This window comes from the organism of the source record quoted next, unplaced genomic scaffold (genome assembly GCF_019419815.1).
Source record: "Pyrus x bretschneideri cultivar Hongxiangsu unplaced genomic scaffold, Pyrus_bretschneideri_v1 Contig32, whole genome shotgun sequence".
Taxonomy (NCBI): domain Eukaryota; kingdom Viridiplantae; phylum Streptophyta; class Magnoliopsida; order Rosales; family Rosaceae; genus Pyrus; species Pyrus x bretschneideri.
In genome coordinates, this window is record NW_025999635.1 from 156,866 (window position 1) to 179,370 (window position 22,505).

At 38.5% G+C, this 22,505-nt stretch overlaps 2 protein-coding genes across 3 annotated transcripts; both read right to left on the reverse strand.

Annotated features, from left to right (window-relative positions):
- Positions 1-607: 607 nt before the first annotated feature.
- Positions 608-8,829, reverse strand: LOC103958392 (kinesin-like protein KIN-UC). The gene is made up of 22 exons (XM_009370644.3): positions 8,426-8,829; positions 8,194-8,294; positions 7,965-8,087; positions 7,633-7,818; positions 6,836-7,057; positions 6,570-6,732; positions 6,330-6,479; positions 5,921-6,009; positions 5,529-5,741; positions 5,250-5,384; positions 4,966-5,100; positions 4,419-4,598; positions 3,951-4,127; positions 3,490-3,609; positions 3,186-3,314; positions 2,980-3,118; positions 2,774-2,866; positions 2,260-2,385; positions 1,699-1,824; positions 1,245-1,388; positions 1,037-1,165; positions 608-882 (listed from the first exon to the last, which is right to left on the reverse strand). The coding sequence occupies exons 1-22, from the start codon at positions 8,697-8,699 to the stop codon at positions 734-736; spliced, it is 3,303 nt and encodes a 1,100-aa protein (XP_009368919.2). The 5' UTR covers positions 8,700-8,829; the 3' UTR covers positions 608-733.
- Positions 8,830-17,600: 8,771 nt separating this feature from the next.
- On the reverse strand, positions 17,601-21,674 carry LOC125468174 (glycerol-3-phosphate dehydrogenase SDP6, mitochondrial). 2 transcript variants are annotated; one of them, XM_048590831.1, is made up of 7 exons: positions 21,128-21,674; positions 20,033-20,506; positions 19,579-19,910; positions 18,971-19,131; positions 18,607-18,862; positions 17,965-18,263; positions 17,601-17,837 (listed from the first exon to the last, which is right to left on the reverse strand). In XM_048590831.1, coding segments are annotated over exons 1-7 (1,890 nt in total). In that variant the 5' UTR covers positions 21,495-21,674; the 3' UTR covers positions 17,601-17,836. The 2 variants fall into 2 exon arrangements, with proteins under 2 accessions (XP_048446788.1, XP_048446787.1); XM_048590830.1 differs by having other exon boundaries at positions 17,601-17,860.
- Between the last annotated feature and the right edge of the window lie 831 nt (positions 21,675-22,505).

Consider the following 22,505-nt stretch of genomic DNA (forward strand, 5'->3'; position numbering starts at 1 on the left):
AGACTGTCCATTGTGTGGTTTTGCCGAACTCTCCCTCCTCGTTAGAGTTACCCTAATACGGATCAAAACTTTGTAGTTCAAGCCTCAGATGAATTCTAGTCAACGGCCTAGCTCCGTGAGGCTGTGAGCCAAATTTTGGTTTCGGGTCTGAGCAACTCCGCTTTCATTTACTTCTTTTTGCGCAAAATCGATCATTTTTTAAACTTCTCCAGTGATCATACAGCTAGAGCTTAACCTGGAAACCTCGGCCGTGAGATTACTATGTTAAGTTATATTGTTTTTATACAAACGATATTCAACGATGGGTGAATTGAACACGAGGCCGTAGGTTTGGGATTTTTATATCAAGCAATGTCTCCCAATGCAATTTGGTTAGACACAATAACAATTTCCCTCGTATACGGATGAGACTACTTTTAGCTGTTTGGGCTATGCTTTGAACTTCAAGTTTTATAATAAAAGTTACCACCCAATCACGTTGTGCACTTTGATTTATTCATTAAAAGTTTAAATTTATTCTCACTTTTACACATCAACCATACTTTCTGGCTTCGTCACTCTCGAGTGTCGGCCAGCACATCACGATTCGGATGGACATCATTGTTGATTTCTCAAAATATGATTATATAGTGCAAAACTGTCCAGAATTCCAGATTCAGTTGATAAAAGCACAGATGGCTACTTACAACTCGAACAATTAGGCTACAAAAACAATGAGATTCTGTACATTTCGCTATTCACCGCGCCTCTGATTGTAAAGTTTCGGATTCACTCTCAACGCCTTCTTTGCTAAGTTTCGGATATCGTCCCGAATGGATTCAGTCGATATTCGAACGATCTCTTGCAGCCCTCCACCGGATATGAAATCCCTTGCATTGTCCTCTGCACGAACAACACATCATATTACTGCCTAAGAAATGTAGAACCTCAACAGAAAATAGAACAAGTCATCCTAAGCATCTAAGTTTGTTGTCCGATTATTTGGAAATATGTAAAATTCTCCGTAAAAAAATGCCCGAGCGCAGTCAGAGCGTACCGTTTTGTGCTAAATGGCAGAGAGCAAGCTCTATATGGCGTCGGGTTGAGGTTGAGGCAGTGTTGGAGTTGATAATCAACCAGGTAAGGACACCATCGTCCATCAAAAGTGAACGACCTTTTCTATGTCCTGATTTGTAAAGCTTAATAGTCAATATAATGCAGCATAATAGATGTAAACATCCACAAGGAGGACTACTTCAACCAACCTTGAATAGTTCCGCGCGATTCACATTTTGCAAAGTTAGCCAGTCCTCTGGCAACCTGTGCAATCACGTCACTACTCCCCGACCTCGCCATTCCCAAGAGTGCCTTAATTCCTCCATCTTCCTTCAGCATTGTATGTAATCTTTCTGTAATTAACGAAAACTACGCATGAGCTTTCATACTAATAACCCTCAAGCAAGATGTGACTCCATCCGTTTAGACGTAAAATATATTGGGATATGTTGAGTAAGCAACCTATGCAGCGAAGGAATGAACCTAAAATACATAACCTAAGTACTTAACAACCTCACGCTTAAACCATATGTTGATGCTAGCAAGTAATTCGGTTCATGGAAAGGTCGGTACTTGGAAAAAATTAAACAACGTGCTACTATGAAATGCACAAAAGTTCCTGTGAAAACTTGAAAAAAATACTCTCAACCATCTCGTGCTTACCATTTCCACATAAATTAGCAAGTGCACCAGCAACCATTCTAAGAGTTTGTGGATCATTTGTCTTGCTTGCTGTCTCTGCGAGTAGTTGAGCGCCGCCTCTGCTCATAATTACGCCTTGATTTACCTCTGAGAAGAGTTAAAAGAGAAACAAAAGACAAAAGACGAAGAGATAAGTACATTAAATTAGGAGAGTGATCAAATATTCAACAAAGAAATATCAAGTTCCTCCCCCCTCCATTTTACTGCAAGGGTCCTGCTTTTCCTAGAACTCAGGAGCCATTTTCACCGCCTAAAAGCCCCGAGATAACAATACATTAAGTTTTATAGTAGTAAGAAAAAAAATGCAGTTAAATGCTCATGAACTTCAGAGTAATCAGCATCTTTGGTGGTATTTGTTAATAATCAGTTTGGTTTACATTTTCCAGAACCATCGTAGTGTAAACAAGAATTTTAAAAGCAAGGTCTACACGTGAAAAGGATGGACGATGGAAGGCACTGAACAAGTATAATTTCTTCACTAACTAAAATGCACAAGAAAGATGAATAAGGAATCAGGATTACCATTCATTGCCAAATTGGCAATGGCCCCAGAAGCAACTCTAAGGATAGTTGTATTTTCTGAGGATTGCAACAGAATAAGCAAAGCATCTAAACCACCTTCCTCAACAATCTTTGCCTGATTAGTATCTGAAAATAAAGGAAAACCTTAATTGGTACAACGGTATACACTACTAAATCCTCATGCTAACTGTTTGACCCCGTGACAGGAGCAGTGACAGATCAGTGATATAGACCATACAAATCAAATGCACAAACATATGACATATACTATCACTATTATGTGAAAATTGAAGCAGCATATATTAGTTTTAGAAGAAAAAAAATTTCCATGTGTGAAAATTGAAGTGGCATATATTTTTTTCCATTAGACTGGTTTTCTGATATCAACGTAATAACAAATAACACGTAGATTGATCCATCTTTAGCACAGTTTGTAGTATCACCTCCTTTGAAAGGGGATGAAAAGCATGCATTTATCAGCTAATATAAATAGACAATACAGGAAAGTGCATACCTTCAGCTGCAAGATTGGCCACCACCTTCACAGCATGGGTTTGGACATCTGAATCTTCAGATGTCAACAGTTGTACGATCTTTTGAAGCCCAACTGAATTATTAAGTAAATTAACTTGTCAACCGAGAGATGTCAATGAGCGGAATTCGCAAAGGAAAAGATAGTTATTCAAACTTTATGAGGCTTTATTATATAATAAATCTTGCCTTCTTCACATATTTTTGCAATTGTGGCCCTTTGACCAGAAATTGTATCTCTCAATGGATTCGAATTGTGTAACCCCATTGGATTCCCCAATGCAGAAGATCCTTTATGTGTTTTTTCCTTCATATACAACTTCTTGTCCTGGAGAATTTCAAATGTAAGGTTGTATTGTCGAACCTGATATTTGTGAAAAGCACAAGCAACTCACCTCAAACTCATCTTCTTTCTCCGGTGCAGCCTTCTTTAATTTGATTAGCTCATTCTCTACAGACTTCCTCTGCTTCTCTTCAATTAGAAGTCTTTGCTTCACATCTTGAAGTTCTTCCTTGAGTATTGCCTTAATAGTCCCAATTATAGAAAATAACGTAAATCATTTAGTAATTCATACTTAACTGACTACTCATAGCAACTGGAGGAGCAATTGCGTGACCACAACTGAAATAAATATTAGTCTACATTTTGTGGGAATATAATATTGAACCGCACTAGTTGCACTATATATGTCAACGTACCTTCTCTTCTGAGAGATCAGCACATTCTGATTTCAAGGACCAATATTTGTTTAGAGTTTGTTCATGTAGCTGATTCATTTCTTCTAACTGCACTCTAAGTTCATCAATCTCTTTCTTCCCCTGGATTTATTAAAGCAAAATAAAATTTACTGTATGATGAATACGTGTGAAAAGGAGCCTTGAATATGAACAATCATTTCACCACATTTAGAGAATTATCAATTATCAAAACAGAGGGAATAAAGGCTGGTAGTAGCTGCATAAAAACTTTTCCCAGCTCAATATGAAGTGATATATTACCACGAAGAACTTAGGGATCAATTTTTCTTTTTGCGTATATATACGTTAAAAGGAAAAAGAAACAAAGAATATCACAGATACGTGAAAATAGAAGAACACTGGACTCTTCCATGAAGCATCACAACGGGCTCGTTTAGTAACTTTTAGGAATAAATTTTAACCTGCATTGAGTTTTGCCGACTATGTTGCTTCTTCTCCACTTCCAATTGTTCTTCAATATCTTCAAAACGGGCATGCTCATTTTCCAATTGCTCCCTTAACTCAGCTATTTTTTTCTCATACAACTGAGTAGTGTCTGCAAGTGCTGATTGAAATGCAGAATTCTCTATCTGATGTTGCTACAAAAAATGAACAAAGCATTGCAGTTGGTACTCATGTTGCTATAACTTGTGGTAAAATATTAGCTTCAATTATTTGCAAGTTGCAAATGAAAAAAAGAAACTATATTTAAAAGGTTGAAGTTTGAAATTTTCTAATAAAGGTGGCCAGATTTTGAAGAAGAAACAATATTTAAATTTTTCCAGAAAAATGCATATTAAAATAAAAAAGCACTCCAAGGATATTACAGAAAACTGTTAGAATTAAAGATGACAAAAACAGGTCCTGTTCTAAATGCATAGAATGCTTACCTGAATAGTCTGTTGGCCATCAGTCAGAAGCTTCGTTGTTAAATCTAACTGTTCCTCTGTGCTTTCAGCACGAGCACGCTCATCATCTAGCTGCTTAATCAACTTTGCTATTTTCTCTTCATACGTCTGAGTGCTATCAGCTAAGACTTTCTGATACATAGAACTTTCAAGCTGGTGTTGCTACTAACAGGCAAAACAACACTATAAACGCTGTGCTCATAAAGGACAAAATATTTTATTATGAGACGGTATGCATTCAACATATGATGTTTGATGTGTGTGTGTGTGTGCGCGCGCGTGTGCGCGCGTGTGCATGTCTGCCAAACTCCTGCTATAAAACTGATTTACTAGCCTATGATAAATTCTTTTGGTGTACATAGTGGCACCAACATTAATAACCATAAGCACTGTATAGCCTCAGCTAGACTGACAAGAAAACAACTAGACAAAGTCATAATATAAAAGGAAATTACAAGGCAATCTAACTGAGGCAATACAGCCATTATGGTATCAATGCTGGTGCACTGGATCGTCAGAAAGGAAATACCTTGCCGTGTTCTAAACTTGCTTCAAGTTCTGCAACTTTATCATGCATCAGGTCACTGTGTTCTTTCTCACGGTTCAGTTTATCTGAAACATCTTTCAGATCCAACTCCAAACGACTATTTTCCTTCTCCAGAAACTTTTAAGTATAGAGAAGTATTAGATGGAGGGGAAAGACGTACCAACCCTCATAACAATCAGCATGACAAGAAAATAACTAGATGAATCATCAAAATGAAATGAAACTATAAGGAACATTTTTTCACCGAGTCTTCAGAAAAGAAATACCTCTCCATGTTCTAAACTTGCTTCAAGCCTTGCAACCTTATCATGCATCAAATCACTGTGGTCTTTATGACAGTTCAGCTCATCTAAAAGATCTTTCAGATCCGACTCCAAACGAGCATTTTCCTTCTCCAATAACTGAAACATGCAGAAGATTAGAAGAAAAAAGTGTACTATACCTCTCATAACAATAGGTATGTCAAATGGATCGTATGTGAGTTGAAAATGATGACCAGTGTTTCATCAACCAAATTACAAATGGTATCTAGGCGGGATAACTACCTCAGACCTTGTGCTTAGATTGTTCTTGGCCTCAGCAAAAGAATCTTGACACTCCTTCAGCTGTCTTTCCAATTCCAATTTGTTACTGTCCAACAACTTCTGTTGCCTTTCAAATTGTGCAGTAAGATGGTCTACTTGATTCTCAAGCTTCCGACATTGACTTTCATAATCAAATTCTTCCTTAAGTTTTACCATATTTACTATTCTCATTGCCTGCAAAATAAATAACAGATGGTCTTGTATGAAAGATTGTAAACTACCAATAAAATAAATGAGATAAACTAACAACAGGAAATTAGCAGTTGGAATTATTAAAGTTAGAAAATGAAAACAGATACTGGAATATATGGATAATTCAGTTCAGCGATAATGATTAGTATAAACTAGCTCACCCGTTGTCCAAACATTATTGTACTGGTCGTCTCTGCATAGTTCTGTGCTGACAGCCCAATCATTACTATGAGTGAGGTCCTCGCAGAGCCTGTTTCATGGAAAGTACATGGAATTTCCTTTTAGAAACATTAGGAAAAGAAATGGAGCAGAAATAAATGAAAGAAGGTATACATATGTGTGCATTGGGCCTTTTCATATTTTTCTTTCTTTACATATATGTGTAAATAGAACAACAAATATGAACAACATATCAAATTTGTCTCACTCGACACAAAATGTATTCAAGATATAGAGCATTGGCTATGGCCTACATACATAGCAAATACCATTATAGATGTAAGAGGAGCGACTCAATAAAATCTATGCAATATCTAAATACAGAGCAGAATGTAAATATATTGGGACAACCTCCAAATGAATCACGAAGCAACCTTGTAAGCTTAGAATCTCTGACAGGGATATGTGGACTGTTTTCCGCCAATGCATTTATACATTTTCCAAGAGAAGTAAGTGAAAGATTTATAAATTTTGCCTCCTCAAGCAAGTGGCCCTCACTGCCTGCAACATGAGAAAAATAATGTCAGGAATAACAAATGATGGAAAAAAAAGCTTAAGTACTACTTCAGGTATACAGTATCGATGACAAACCAGATTTATCTATTCTTTCAGATCCTGCAAGATCAACAATCAGCAACTTGCTTTTTCGAACTACAGGTACCCCACTTCTAACTGATAAATCAGCTCTAAAGGCTTTTTCTTGAGAAGTGATCTCATCTGTAGCATTTTCTTGCACCGATCTACGAACAAAAACCTGCAAGCATAAAAGATTCAGATCATCGTTATTCAAAGAATAATATCTACAGATTTGAAAGTAAACATGAATTGATAAATCCAAAATCATACAACAGACCCACCATAAGAATCGCGTGACTGCGTGAAGATTCTGTATTCAGCTTTGTGTTAGCTGCATGACGGTTTGCCTCACCAATTTGCAGCAGTTGTAAAAAGTGATCAAGGTCTTTAATTCTTACTACTGAAGCACCAGGAAGTGACACCTCACCAGTCTTCGAGTCCTCGTAAATAGGAATATTAATCTTTTCTGGTGCAAGCAAATCTTGAATAGATTCCATGTACAACTGGTGCGGAATAAAAAAATAAAAAATAAACATTTCTTAATAAATGAGCAATCATCCAACATGGTAGTAACTTGCCGCTCTACTTCAACAGGTATGCGATCAGATGACAAGCAATCTTTAGAATTTGGTAAGGATTGAAAAGGTTGAACTGACTGAAAACACTATATTCCCTGTCATCCTTCTTTTCCTGGATAAGAAAGAAGAACAGAGTCCTAAAAGAGATGGTGGAAGTTCACCTTGCTGATAGTGATACCTCAATGTAGTCTCACACAACAAGGGAATGTGATGGGGCCCTACACAGTACGCAGCACGTCTCCAGGTTTTCCATTACTTTCCTAAGTTGTTATAAGATTCACAGATCTCCACTGAACTCCAAAAGATATTTGTTCCTTAGCAGTGTAGCGTTCAACTCATGAAATGAAACGTTTGCTAATGCTATTAAGTTCCTATGGTGCAGTGAACAATATCATGCGTACGATGGACTATGTACCAATTCACCTATATTTCACTGTGAACAGTGATGGTGGATAACAGTTCAACAAGAACGTCATATCAAAACAACAAAACACACCCACCTGCAAGTAGGAAACTTCCACACTATCAGAAGCAGTAGATGTAGTCGAAAGTATGTCCTCCAAAGCTCTAACCATAATGCCACGCTCGGATGCATCATCATTACCCAGACTGCCAACTGTGTAAGTTTTCCCAGTACCAGTTTGGCCATAGGCCATAACTGTTCCATTATATCCACTCAACACACTCTGCAAAAGTATATCAAACTCGACATTACATCATTAACCAATTAAAGAACCACAATTGCAATCGAAAGACACATTGAGCGTCTCAACGTGTCAAATGCAACTCAAAAACAGCCAAAGAAATAGTGGTAAATAAGCAAGCAAGATACCTCAACTACAGGTTTTGCCACCACTTGATAAACCCGATTTTGCGAGGCGGTTTCAGTGAAAACTTCATCAAATCTGTAAGACTCTGAGCTCCAATTGTTCTTTCTCAACTTTAGCCGCTTCAGCTACACAACAGGAAAAAATGAAAATTTTAATTCCATTATAATTTAATTAGTTAATCTGGTTTAAGATTAATAGAAAAGCTCGGAAATTTCAGCTTTAAAATCACACCTCGGGCTGCAACTCGACAATGTCTGCGAAATCAGAATCCGAAATGCGATCCTCCAGATTTCTCGGTCGAAGCCTGACAGCAACCCTCACTCTTCCGGCCTCTGTTGCAAAAATTAATCCCAAAATCCCCAGAAATTTAAAAACTTGAAGTTTGATTTGAAATTAAAAATGAATTCTTTGAAGATAAATTCCAAAATTCCAAAAATTCAGAATTATGGTGGGAGAGAGAGACCTTGTTGGTATTCGGGGTTAGAGTGAGGAGTTCTCGAACTGGGAATGACGGAGCGCCGTGAACCGGAAGAAGAGAGCCGGGAGCGGTGGCTGTTGGCTTGCGAAGACGCCGTCGTTTGTCTAGTGGAGTGAGTAGGAGGGACTTGCGCCGACGACGTCGTTTGCCTCTCGGACCTTCCACCCGTACTGTTACTGCCATTAGTATTCCCTGCTGCTGCCGTCGACGACGACGATGATCGTGCAGACGACGACGAGGACGACGAAGAAGCGGCCATTGATTTGTCAATGGTCAGAGGAAACTGAAAGGGAATGGCAGAGGAAGATTCTGGAGCTTTATTGTTGTGAGGAGAGAGAGAGAGAGAGAGAGAGAGAGAGAGAGGAGAGGAGAGGCCGGCACGTTGGGGAAGAGAAAGAAAATGGTTCCCGCGTTGTGGGTAACGTTTGACTGTTTGAGCACACGAGTCGGCCCTTTTTGTCCTTTTCTTTAATTTAATTTACTTTTTCGTTATCTAAAGCCTAATCGGATGAAGGTTCTTGGCGTACGAAAGTAATCAGAAGATAGGTTAGTGGTAAGGAAAAAAAAAATTTAAACCTCTATGGTGGTACTCTATTAGTAAATTTAATTCATTTTTATCTTTGCATTTAACCAACATTTAATGGAAAAATTATTTTTAAATTAAATTTGTTAATGGACTACATTATGAGGGTTTAAAATCTTAAATTTTTTACCAGATGCGTTATTTTCCGATTATCTTGTCACCACGAGGACTATTTATTCGATTAGAACTATTAAATTATTATATATTAATATAACCTTCTTTGTCTACAAAAAGAGGGTGAAAACTGGAAAGACTATTAATCTTCTATCACACTAAAAAGATTAAAAGCAGTAATGTAATTTCACAAAATAAAATTTTATTGTTTTTTTAAACTCCCATACAAATGATTTTAACATCTCTAATTTAAAAAGAAAAATTATAAATAAAAAAAACAAATAAACCCATCTCCCACTCCCACACTAAACCATCAATTTTATTTATTTTATATTTTTTTTTGTTAAAATTTATTTTTTCCCTTACTATAACATCAAACAATATTTTCTTATTCTACAAAATATATTTTTGGTAAATTTTTTCATGTCTTGATCTTTAGAGCACGGGTCGCAACAAGTATGTTCTTGGTCGAATGGTTCTCGAAAGATCCAGACGGAACAAATGGGAGCATGTAGTGGCCAAGACAGGCCTGAAGGAAACGCGCATGAAGGTGCAACTAGAACTTGAGGTTGTTGTCCTCGCCGCGGACGATCCACGGGATGATGAGCTGGCCGGCGAGGGCATCCGGGTTGAGTTTGGCAGAGTCGGGTTTGGGCTTCGGCTTGGGTGGTGCAAGGGTGATGTTAAACTCTTGAGAGGAAGAGGAAGTGGCGAGGGAGCAGGTGAGTATAGAAACTGACTTTTCATTTCATCGAATAATTGCAACAATACAAGATGATATATATAGCCACAAGCTTGCTACACTAGTGCCCTTAGTTTCTAAAGCTAATTACACAATTGCCACATCTAATTGTTTATAGTTATAACTAACTAGTGACTTGTTTGGATGATTTGGCATCTGTCTCAATACACCCCCTCAAGCTGAGCTTGGGATCAACCATTGAACCAAGAGACAGCTTGAATTTAAGATAATTGAACCGACTTTTGGATAGTGACTTGGTGTGTGAATATCAACAAATTGGTCTTGACTACAAACAAACTTAACCGTGAGGAGATAAGCCAACACCAATTCTCGAATATAATGGTAGTCAATTTCAATGTGTTTAGTTCGGGCACGAAAGACTAGATTGGAAGCAAGAGAGATAGCTGAAATATTGTCACACCATAGATTAAGAACCTAAGATAGTGGGAAGCCAATGTCACAGAAAATTTTGCAAATCCAAGTAAGTTCAACAGCTGTATGTGCCAAAGAACGATATTCTGCTTCAATGGAGGAACGGGCCACAGTGGATTGTTTCTTGGCACTCCAGCTAATAAGATTGGATCCTAGAAAGATACAATAACCATTCTTGGATCGTCTATCAAACGTACAACTTGCCCAGTCAGCATCAGAGAAGGCAGTGAGATTGGTTGAACCCTTTTTGAACCAAATACCTTCAGATACAGTACCCTTAAGATATCGAAGAACCCTCTTTGCAGCCTGTATGTGTTGATCGAGAAGAGTATGCATGAACTAGCATATTTGATTGACTACAAAGGAAATATCAGGACGTGTTCATGTTAAATAATGCAAGGCACCAACAATGGACCGATATTCAGTAGGATTTGAAAGAAGAGGACCCGTGTGGTCAAGCTTTTGAGAACCAAGTGGAGTACAGCATGGCTTAGCACCAACCATATTGGCTTTCTTGAGAAGATCCAGTAGGTACTTTGTTTGATGAAGAAAAAGACTTGCAGAAGACCGATGAACCTCTAATCCCAAAAAATAATGCAAGGGTCCTAAATCTTTGACTAGAAAAAGAGCACTAAGCTTTTGAATGAACATATTGCACACAAAAGGATGAAGGCCAATTACCAAAATGTCATCGACATAAACAAGAACAATAACAAGTGAAGGACTTTTGAGAACAAATAAGGAAGCATAAGAAGAAAACTGCTGAAAACCAAATTGAAGTAGAGCTTGAAAGAGTTTGTAAAACCAAGCCCGAGGTGCCTGTTTAAGGCCATATAGTGATTTTCTCAATTTACAAACATGATTTGGCAAACTAGGATCAACAAATCCTGGAGGTTGCTGCATATACACATCATTTTTTAAATCCCCATGAAGAAAAGCATTATTTATGTCTAATTGGTTTAAAAACCAATTAAACTGGACTGCAAGTGATTACAGTACTCGAATGGTGACTGGTTTAGCCACGGGACTAAAGGTTTCTTGGAAATCAATGCCTTCTTGTTGGTGGTAGCCTTTAGCTACCAACCAAGCTTTAAAACAGTCAATAGTTCCATCAAGCTGTTTCTTGACTCGGAAGACCCACTTGCAGCCAACAACATTGTGGGAAGATGGAGGTACTAAGATCCAAGTACCTGTGGATTGCAAGGCATTGAATTCATCCTATATAGCTGATCTCCAATGTGCATGCTTGGAGGCTTGTAGATATATAGATGGTACAAGATCAATATCCACAGGAAATGGATGTTTGGTAGCTGCATAGACTTTAGGTTTATGTATTCCAGCTTTGGAACGAGTAACCATTGGATGAATATTGCTAGAAGGTTGTGGGGAAGGTGTGTCACTTGAAGAAATAGGTGTTGGGATGGCATCTGAAGGATTGACAGAGCTGGTCGAATTCTGAGCTGCTTCAATGTTGGAATTGAAAGAGACATGATGCTGAGTTGCTGACGGATGAAGTGAACTAACAGAACCAGAATTTGATTGCATCAATGGAATAGAGAACTGAAGATACATAGAAGGAGAAATAGATTCTTGAAAGTGTAGCTACATCTGGAAAAATTGAGTGGAAAGGACATGAAGTTTCATCAAACTGCACATGACGAGAAATATAAATCCTGCTAGTGAGAGGATCAAGGCACTAATAACCCTTGTGTTGTAAACTATAACCCAAAAAGACACAGCTTTTGCTTTTAGCATCTAGCTTAGAATGAACATAGGGCTTGAGCCATGGAAAACACCTGCAACCAAGGACTTTCAATCTGGAGTAGTATGGTGACTTTTGAAAAAGCAATTCCCACGGTGACTTAGAAAGCCCAGAAATTGGCAACCTGTTAATAAGGTATATAGAAGTAGAAAAAGTTTCCACCCAGTAAAGATGAGGAACATTAGAAGCAACAAGTAAGATCATTGTAGTTTCCACAAGATGTCTATACTTTCTTTCATCACAACCATTATATTCAGGGTATGAGGACAACTTAATTGGTGTAAAATACCATGAGTGCGAACAAAAGACTGAAACACAGTACTTAGAAATTCACCCCCCTGAATCGGAGCATACAATCTTTATTTTATTTCCAAGTAGATTTTTTACATATTGTTTGAATACAACAAAAGTATAATAGGCATCAGACTTTGCCTTTAATGAAAGAACCAGTTATTTCTACTGTAATCATCGACGATTAACAAGTAATATTTAAAACCACTAGGTGAAACAATAGAAGCAGGGCCCCAAAGATCACAATGAAGTAATTGCAAGCTGTGAGTAGTAGTAGAAGTAGCCAAGCCAAAATGAAGCTTATGATTTTTAGCAAGAGCACAGTCTTGATAAAAGAAATCAACAGTTTGCCTGCCTTGCACTGCAAGCTTATTGATAGAGAGAACCTTTCGAAAAATAGAAGAGGATGGATGACCCAATCTGCGATGCCAAACCTTCACAGGAGCTGTGACACTTATTAAAGCTGATGGTGATAAAGTTGGAGAGTGACAAAAACCTTGCAGAGGATAAAATCCATCTCTAATTTTTCCCAGCAAAAGCGTCTTCCCCGAAGCACGATCCTTTACAGTGGATCCATCAGGGTCAAGAGTCAAAGCACAATTATTATCTTTGAGAAATTGATGAGCAGACAGTAAATTGTGCTTCATATGTGGAACGTGTAGGACATTACTCAACTTAAAAGAAGTATAAGGAGTATTTAAAGAAAAGGAACCAATATTATAGATAAACAGACCTTTACCATCTCCTATTACAAACAGACCTTGTCTTCACCAGTGTAGGGAAAAGAGACATAGAGATTAGCAATATCATTTGTAATATGTGATGTAGCTCCAGAGTCCAGTAGCCAAGATGGAGAGGTTTAGAAGAGTAGGAGCACATAAAGCAACAAGCTTAGCCGGTGGTACCCTTCCAAAAATCTCAGGATTCATCCCCATCAAAACAATATATGGCTTTGTGGCTAGTAGAACCACAAATTTAATATGGAGCTTGGCTACCAGATGAGGATGAATAACCATAAGAATTGGACCTGGAGCTTGGATTAAGAGAACGATTTGAATTGCCACGATAGCTGCCATGGAAAGAACCTCTATTGGTGCGGTGATTTCGATTCCTTCTGTTGAAACCACAATTTTGTCTCCCACGATTAGAATTATAGCGGAATGAATTCTGGAGTGATTGATGAGATGCAGCAAGAGCCTGTGGAGAAGGCATTGGCAGCAATGGTGCCTGATAGTGAGTACAAAAGGCCTGAAAAGGCTCAGTGACAGAAAAGGACACACTATGCTTGAGACAAGCCATGGAAAGTTCTTTAGTAAGCAGTAGACCATGCAATTCATCAAAGGAGGTGGAAGACAAGTGAAACGTGATGGAGTCTATGAATGACTCAAATTTATCAGGTAGACCATGAAACATTGCTGCAATTAGATCTCAATCTGAAATAAAGGCACCAGCAGCTATGAGAGAATCCGAAATCTCCTTAATCTGTTGAAGATATTCCGAAGTTGATTGAGAACCTTTTTGAATAGACTGAAGATGAAAGTGTAGTTGATGAACATGAGCATAAAAAACTCCACCAAAACGTTGTTCAAGCTTCTACCATAGCTCACGAGATGTAGAGACTTCAACCGTAAAGGGAATTAGATCTTTAGAAAGTGTCGAATTCAACCAAATCAGCAGATTTTGATCTTTCTTAAACCACTGATCAAATTCTAGATTCACAGATCTATCTGGAACAAGCGGAGCCGGACATGTCTCAGTTCCATCAATGAGACCAATGAGCTTGTAGAGACGAAGGATCGGAGTAAACAATGTCTGCCATGGGAGATAATTGGTGTGCTTAAGCTTGATAGGCACCATACTGCCAATGTTTTGAATCGTAAGAGACATATACGAATTTGGAAAGGAAGAATTGCCAGAGGAATTAGGATTTGACAATGGCGGTGGATTCATCGGAAACGAGGATGCAGATAGAGAAGCCATGACAATCAGAGACAAGATTCAAAAGAAAAGAGAAAGAATCGTGAATTAGAGGTAGAAATTGATAGAGAAACAGAAGAAATCGATCAAGAAACAAATCGAGGAATCGAGGCGGTGAGCGAGTCGGTAAGCGGAAGAAAAGAGGATCAGCACCGTGAGGCAATTTGGCGAGATGCCATATAGAAGCTGACTTTTCATTTCATCGAATAATTACAACAATACAAGATGATATATGTAGCCACAGGCTCGCTACACTAGTGCCTTAGTTTCTAAAACTAATTACACAATTGCCACATCTAATTGTTTACAGTTATAACTAACTAGTGACTTGTTTGGATGATTTGGCATCTGTCTCAATAGTGAGGCGGGGGAGTGGGCGGATGGGGATAAGAGAGAGTGAATGTTTGGAGAGTAGGGAGGAGGAAAGAGAAACTAGAATTGATGCAGCCACTAATGTCATTTTTGGTTGCCGAGTTTACTGGTTAATGTTTTTGCTGGTAGTGGATATTTTTTTTTTTGTTTTTTATTATTTTTAAAATGAACTGTTATTGACATTTTAAAAATCTCATTTTGCACTCCTGTGTTTAATATTTTACTTTCTAAATATATAAAGTTTGGAGTGCAAAATGAGAATTTTGGAATGCCAATAACAATTCATTTTTTCAAATAAATTTGTAATTGGGCTATCTTTGGTCAAATGATTGGGCTCGATCCAAATATAAAAAGATGAAAAGTAATGGGGTGGTCTCAACACCAACAGGATCCTCTTCGGATTCTTTTGGTGAGGATTCTAGGGATTAGTAAATCGTGTTTGTTCATCGTATATCATGTCCGTTCATCATTTTTGTCAGGTACTGTTTGTATTTAATTTTAAATAAAAATATTTAAAATGATTTCTAATCGCACGATGTACGATTAACGGATATGACTCAAAGATTTCCGGAATCCTCACAAAGATTCAGCGAGAATCCGGATTCGTCTCAACCTAGGTATAGAGAATTATTTATTTATTTAAGACTTTAGAACTCGTTTGAAACTAGTTTTGCAGTAAACATTTCTCTGCAAATAATTTATAACTCAGTTAGTTAAAAACATAAGGAAACTAACTAAAAGGACTTAGAAACTTTAGCACTTCTGTCGTAATACTTTTTATTGACATTAAATATTTTGAAATTTTGTAACCAAAAAAGATGTTCAAATTTTAATTTAAAAATCAAGTACTTAATAAAGAAGTGCTTTTGAAAAAGCATTCAAAAAGCTACTCCTCCAAGAACGCTTTTAAGCGTTGTGATATCAGAAGCCTTTTAAGTTGGCATAAAGGTTTCTCAATCAGCTCCGTGCAATCGAGATCTTTGAATGAATTAACGAATTACTCGATTGTTTTTTTGTAGAAATATAGCGAGTCTGGAGAGGAGGACAAAACCAAAAAGGGCATAAAGGCTTCATGATATGCTTGCTATCTTTATTGAAGGTCAGTCAAGTCATTGCAAAGGTCGGACGTCCCATGCATGATGCATGCAACGTGTGAGGATTTAATTTTTTTATTTTTTTATTTTTTAACAAATAATATTAACTACACTAATTGTTTTTCATGTATCGTGGTCTCCAAATGAGGATTGTTTTTCAAGGAAAAATGTTATCTGAACTTAAGCATCGGATAATAGCAAGTAAAATGGGATAAAGCTCCAGGAGCGTTGCTCTGGAACTTATCAGCCAAAGTATAGTTGTCCTACAAATACAGGAGGTCGTGCAATAAAAAAAAAAAAAAAAAAAAAAATAGACATTCAATTCAACACACAGACGCTTTACGCGGAATTTTTCGCACCTTTTTGTGAAAATTGACTTACTAACCATCAACACAAATTCTGATTGGATATAAGGTCAGGTTTGGGTTCAACTGGATTAACAGGGTTTTCCAGAAGCAATTAGTGAAGGTGACTGACTAGATAGTTGGGGTCGGAGTTATATTTTGCCGTAGGAAGTCTCGACTAACTGGATAGACGGGGATTCACTCTGAGTATGTGGCTGTCTATTTATCTTAAGTCTTAATCGACGAGGAGTCTTTGATTCTTTTGTCGAAAGATGTCACTTCATTAACCTTTTCAGTGAGGTAGGAGTTTTATGATTGGTTACTCTCAGGTTGCATTCAGAGTTCGGCATACAAACAACTGAACCATTTTTATAACAAAGACACTTATCTCTTTTGAATATCTTTTTCCACATAGTTTAATACCGATTCAGCGGGCCTGTATTTTCACCAATATAGTTGAGGTTGTCGAACTTGGTGCACATGATCCAGAACTTCAGAATGATTTACACAACCTTATCTTCAGGCTTCAAAACTCAAGGTCGAGATTGTTCATTCCTCGGCCGAAGTAGCTTGATCAGAAATTAGCAGTGTATTGCATCAGCATTTAAGCCACTAAAACACGTAGTTAGTTCCTAGTTACGTTTGCACGCCATGTAGGTTTTGTAACTTTTAGAGTCAACAGAAGGTCAGAAACCCTCCACAGATTGACTATGCATTTGGAAGAGATGGTTTGGAACATTTGTTGAAAAGCATGTGTTTCAAACGACGCTACTTTTAAGATGACTGACGCTTTTGTTCTTAATTCGTTGTATTGATCCTATGATGTTTATTTCACATTAAATAAATATCTTTTTCGCAACAATAAAGTAAAACAATAAAACTCTCATGGGGATATTTATTTCGGTAGAGGCAAAATGGGGAAGAAGTTCAAAAATCACAAGCATGTCGAGGGTTTGGTTTTATCAACTTTTGGACCCAGAAAATCAGCACCGGCCCATGAGTCAAGTAAATACGGATGGATTGAGGTTTTACGTGAAACATCTCGTGAACAAGGAAAGAAAAAGTTGGACCGGACGGTCGGTAATCTTCAAATTTCAAAATTCAGAAAGTGTCAAAGTTTGCGGTGTGACACTAGAAATTCCAAATTCCCGACACTAAGCCATTTCCGCCCCCACCCAAGCCATCTGCAACCCCTCCAAGTCCGGTAACTTGAGCGAGGGCAGAAATGGTGGTATGCGGGATGAGGAATATTAAATGTAAATAGAAAAGGAAGGTCCTTAAGACGGGGTCGTACAAGGCAAATATGCAAGAAAAGCTCGAGTTTTTAGGTTAAAAACACATCGATCAAAATTTGTATTAAACTCATTACCGTTGTATGTAACGATGTTTGAACCAAGAATAAATCACTTTATTTGTGCTTGCAAGGAAAAATTGCAAACGAAGACCGACTATTGCAATGCGATTTCTTTTCCAAACATCATATTAAACCCGAAAATATACCGATCAGAATCAATCGAAATTTTTACCAGCACCTCTGCACAGAGGGGGTGAGAATCTGGTAACAAATTATTTTGACAGATGACTGTAGTTTTCATAGATGTGTAACTATAAACCTATGCTGTGTGTGGCAGGCAAACTCCTTTGCACCAGAATTAAGGCCGGAAAATTTGCCGCCAGTCAATGTACCTGTGAAAAATGAATGCACAAACCTCCAGCGGAGACAACCACCCGATCAAGATTATTTACACTACCGACTAATTTGATAAAGGAATTTGTTGATCGTGGATGTAGAACGAAAGAGAAAAGTACTTACTAAACATGTTTCCCGTCATGGAACTGAGCATTTTTTGAAGATTTGAAAGTTTTCAAAAATTCCTTGGCCTTCTCTAACTCGTACTTCTGCCTCGAATCATCCCAGTTGTGTTCGGTCGCTAAAATTTCAATCACACGTGGCAATGCCCTGCTTGCCGCATCAGTGTCGAGGAAAGCAAGCCGAGATCTCCGAGCAAGGAAATCAATGGCAGATTCACAGTACTCGTTTCGAGCACAGTAGGCAACCTCCGCCTCTAGAAAAGGGTATCCATGGGCAAGCCTCTTCCCCAGATTTTCGTTCTAAAAATTAGAAAATATGAAGTTATAAGTAAAGCGTTAACTTCAAAGCACGTGACTAATCCCAAAAAAAAATGAACACAACACAACGTACTAAATTGCACAATGACACCGGTGGATTATAATTCCAAATTTTACAGCAGTTACGAGTTTATACATTAAACATATCTAGAATGATAAAATATGGACCAAGACATGAGTATACCGAACTTCAACAATAATACATATGAAGGATGTTTAGGAATCGGCGGTAGCATTGTAATATAAGGACATCAGCAGTATATGAGACCCATAAATTATGACAGATTACATGTATACAGTGACTTTTGGAGCAAGATAAACCAACCTGAGCAATAGCAGCAACTCGTTCAGCCAAAGTACCATATGCATGGGATAGATGCTTTGCTGCAGCAGTGTCCATCACTCCAGGAACAACTTTACCATGACTGTTCTTCATGCGCACATATTGTTGAGCGATAACTGTAAAAGATGCAGGATCCCACCCGTCTCCACCGACAATTTGCACCTTGGAGGTTAAACATCCATTTTCTGGGGTCAGCTTTCCAGACTTTATTGCCGCATTAACCGCATCTTCTGCCATGCTGAAAAATTTATAGTTAGCAAAATATACTGTTGCTTAGTTTCAAACGGAAAACCTCTTACCTATAAGTATAAACTAAATCATCTCAGCTCAACCAAATAAACCTTACCCACGGTAAGTGGTCCACTTGCCACCCGTGATTGTTACCAAACCAGGATAATCTTCACATACAACATGATCTCTGGAGATGCTCTCAGTGCTTTTCGCAGATGGATCCGTTGCCAATGGGCGAATACCACTCCACGCGGAGAGAACATCTGTGCGGCGTACCTATATTTTCCCAGCATTGCTTTAGTCTCAACAAGATAACTAACAAGAAAAAGAAAGAGAAAGACATCTAGATTGAGTTACAGATCTAAATGTCTTCCACTACTTTCCGCATTTGGATATCAATTATCAACCCGAGTAAAAAATTCAACTAGTCAGAGAAGTCCTTAAGGAGATGTGTTACACTGAGGAAAATAATAGACAATCAACTGATCAAGCAGCTCGTGTTGATAATTAATATCCAAAAACAGATCACAAGATCACACTGAAATCTACACACAATATTCTGACTAACTGACTAAATAGAAAGAAAGCAATCGGTGAAGGAACAGATACTTAATTTTGTAACTGTTCATGTCTATTTGACGTGTGATAAACATGGTGCTGCGTCATAAAGCTTGAATTAGCAATGCAGGAAAAGATGCCACGCATGCACAGAAAATCACAAACCTTGACATTAAGGTAATCACAAATAGCATCCAATATGAATTGAATCTCATCCTCATGTGGTTCAGGAAGCAGAGTAATAGGGGTGTTGGAATCTGTGGTGCCAGCAATTGTTCGTCCCAACCATGGAAGCATGAAAACAACACGTCCATCCTTAGTTTTAGGAACAATCAAACCCATACCCTCAGGAGAGTAATAGTCAGGAAGTACGATGTGTACACCGCTGCTTGGGCATATCATTGGTTTTGCATCTTGATCTGCCATCTTCCTTAAAGAGTCACAAAATGGCCCAGCAGCATTCACGACAACTTTTGCATATGTATCAAACTCTTTCCCTGGTAACTTAAGAAATTCAGTAAGAATCACAACGTTCAAAAAAGAAACCATTATATCATCATTCACTTAATTACACTACGGTAGCATATAAGCCAGTTGTGGAAGTGTGAGCTCATTCTACCTGATAAGTTGTCTCGGATTCTTGCACCAATTGTCCGATTGCTAGCCTCATCCTTCAACAAATCAACCACTTCTGCATGGTTAAGCACCGCTGCACCAGCTAAGGCAGCAGTGCATGCCAATCCAACATTAAGACGCGCGTCATTCATCTGCCCATCATAATACACCACAGTGCCCTTCAAGCTTTTATTGTTACCCTTCCTGGCAAGGGTGGGGAAGAGCTCAACAGATTCTTGTGCAGAATAATATCTGGACACATGTAAGAGCCGTAGTGCTGCAACCAAATCATACATTTTCAAGCCCATCCAGTAGTATACTACCTCAAACCAGTCAAAACATGGTGTCATGCATGGCAAAGCATGGCAGAGGTGCGGTGCATTGTCAATAACCTGTTTACGCTCCTCAAGCGCATGAAATACCAACTTCAGCTGCCCGTAGTCAAGATTAAAAACAGCTTTCTCCAAGTACCGAACACCTAACATAATAATTATCTTGCATAAGCAACCAAGATAGTTATTTTACATAACCCGCCAAGACGGAAGTCAAAAACTTAATTATAAGCAATTACCTATTAGAAACTAAAATCTTAAAAATCTTTTTAGACAACTCAATGATTACTAAATCCAAACGAAAAAAGCCGAACGTCATGTCATATCTTACAGCTAATTCAACTGGTATTAATATTTATCGTAGCAATATGAATCAGCCGAATCATACAGTCTAAACTGAAAGATAACAACACAATCTCAGACTATTCTGTCTCGATTTACAGTTAAGATCAATATAGACAACGTTATAATGCATCAATCTACAAGGTCAACGAAATTATAACGGTTTTGTACATTGATCAACTCGTGCAGCTCAATTTCTCTTCAACCACACAAATGCTAACAGGAGGCAAAAACGACTACCGAAACAAAACAAAACGTCAACAGCAACAGCAACTTTAAGGACCGGAAATGACAAATTGAGACGACAGGGAGATCCATGTAATGCAATTAATTACGCAACACAATATATACAGAGAAGTATGAATTGTATATGTACGGATACGGGTACGTATACATGTATGATTGTACATACGCTATACGCCTACCTCCATGAATTAGCTTAGTGGACCGCGACGACGTTCCAGAAGAGAAGTCCTCGCGCTCGACGAGGCCGACGCGGAGGCCTCTGGTGGTTGCGTCAAGGGCGACGCCGCAGCCGGTGGCGCCACCGCCAATCACGAGAATGTCGAGCGGGTTGGCAGCACTCGCGCCAATCAGAGCGGCCTCCTGAGCCGCCCTGGACGGGACGACAGCGTTCGGGTCGCTGATCTTCTGGCGGACAGCGCCGAGAGAGGAGGGCCCGGCGCCACGGTCGCTGGCGGAGAACGAAGGCTGGAGGAGAAAGGCGCCGCTGGCTGCGGTGGCAACGACGGCGGCGGCTCCGAGCCGGCGTAGGCGTATAGCTGTGGCCATAAATTGAGGAGGGAGGGAGGGCGGGATCCGTTCGGTTGAAGAAAATGGTTTTTGCGTTGGGAATCGTTCGCGGGGTATTTGGATTGAGAGTGAGATGCTACGATATGGTGTCGTACGTGTTCGTTGAAGGAGTGACAGTTCCTTCAACCACGCTCCTTTTATTTTCCTTTTTTTTATTATCTAACAGCACTCCGCTTTTTAATGTGTTTGTTTTTGTTTTATTACAATTTCACTAGTTTTTAGGACTTTTCAATTTCAACTCTTTTTTTTAGTACAGTGATATACTTGACATTAAGGCAGCGTATACGTAAAGGTAATCGGAATCAAGAAACGGAATTGAATTCCAATTATGGCACATTCCAGTGTTTATCAAATCTAGAGGAATCAAAATTTAGTGGGCCTCACACAAATTTTGGAATCCAATTCCAATATTTGGCTGATTTGGATTCTCAACATAGAGAAGGTATTTGGATTCCAGATTGCTTGGGCAATTGAAAATGCTAATTTTTTTCCCTTTATGCCCTCACTTACTTTCATTATTTCCAAGATTATCCTTTTTACCCTAGACTGCATTTTCCTTTTCACGCAACTCCTTTCTCTCTTCTTTGCATGCCTTTCATGTGTGATTGCTGCTTACCAATTCGAAGTTCACATCCACCAGCTTGGAAGAATTTGCTAAAGATGTTTCGAGTCTCCATTATTTCCTTAAAAGACAAGAAGTTCTCCACCTTCCATGTGAAGGAACTTCTTTTCCTGTTCTTTTCCACCTTCTATGGAAAATTTTCATCTGTTCACTCTCGAAAACACAAGCTGAATAGTTGTTACGTTGTATAACACATTTATAAAATTGTATCATTCCACCATATGAAATTTCAACTGTTCATGACATACACAATCCTAAGAACAAAATGAGCACGCCTAAGCATAGCTCAAGTAACATCAAGCACAAAGAGCAGGTTATAAACAATATATGCAAATCATGGTGGTTTACGCTATCTTGGCTAGCATTAA

Coding starts and splice junctions, on each gene's coding strand:
- LOC103958392 (XM_009370644.3), bottom strand. CDS start 8,699: ATGGCCGCTTCTTCGTCGTCCTCGTCGTCGTCTGCACGATCATCGTCG. Junction 6,733..6,835: donor GCAGTCACGCGATTCTTATG/GTGGGTCTGTTG, acceptor TTATGCTTGCAG/GTTTTTGTTCGTAGATCGGT. Junction 5,742..5,920: donor CAATAATGTTTGGACAACGG/GTGAGCTAGTTT, acceptor TTTATTTTGCAG/GCAATGAGAATAGTAAATAT.
- LOC125468174 (XM_048590831.1), bottom strand. CDS start 21,494: ATGGCCACAGCTATACGCCTACGCCGGCTCGGAGCCGCCGCCGTCGTT. Junction 20,507..21,127: donor CACTAAGCTAATTCATGGAG/GTAGGCGTATAG, acceptor TTATTATGTTAG/GTGTTCGGTACTTGGAGAAA. Junction 18,863..18,970: donor AAGTGGACCACTTACCGTGG/GTAAGGTTTATT, acceptor TAAATTTTTCAG/CATGGCAGAAGATGCGGTTA.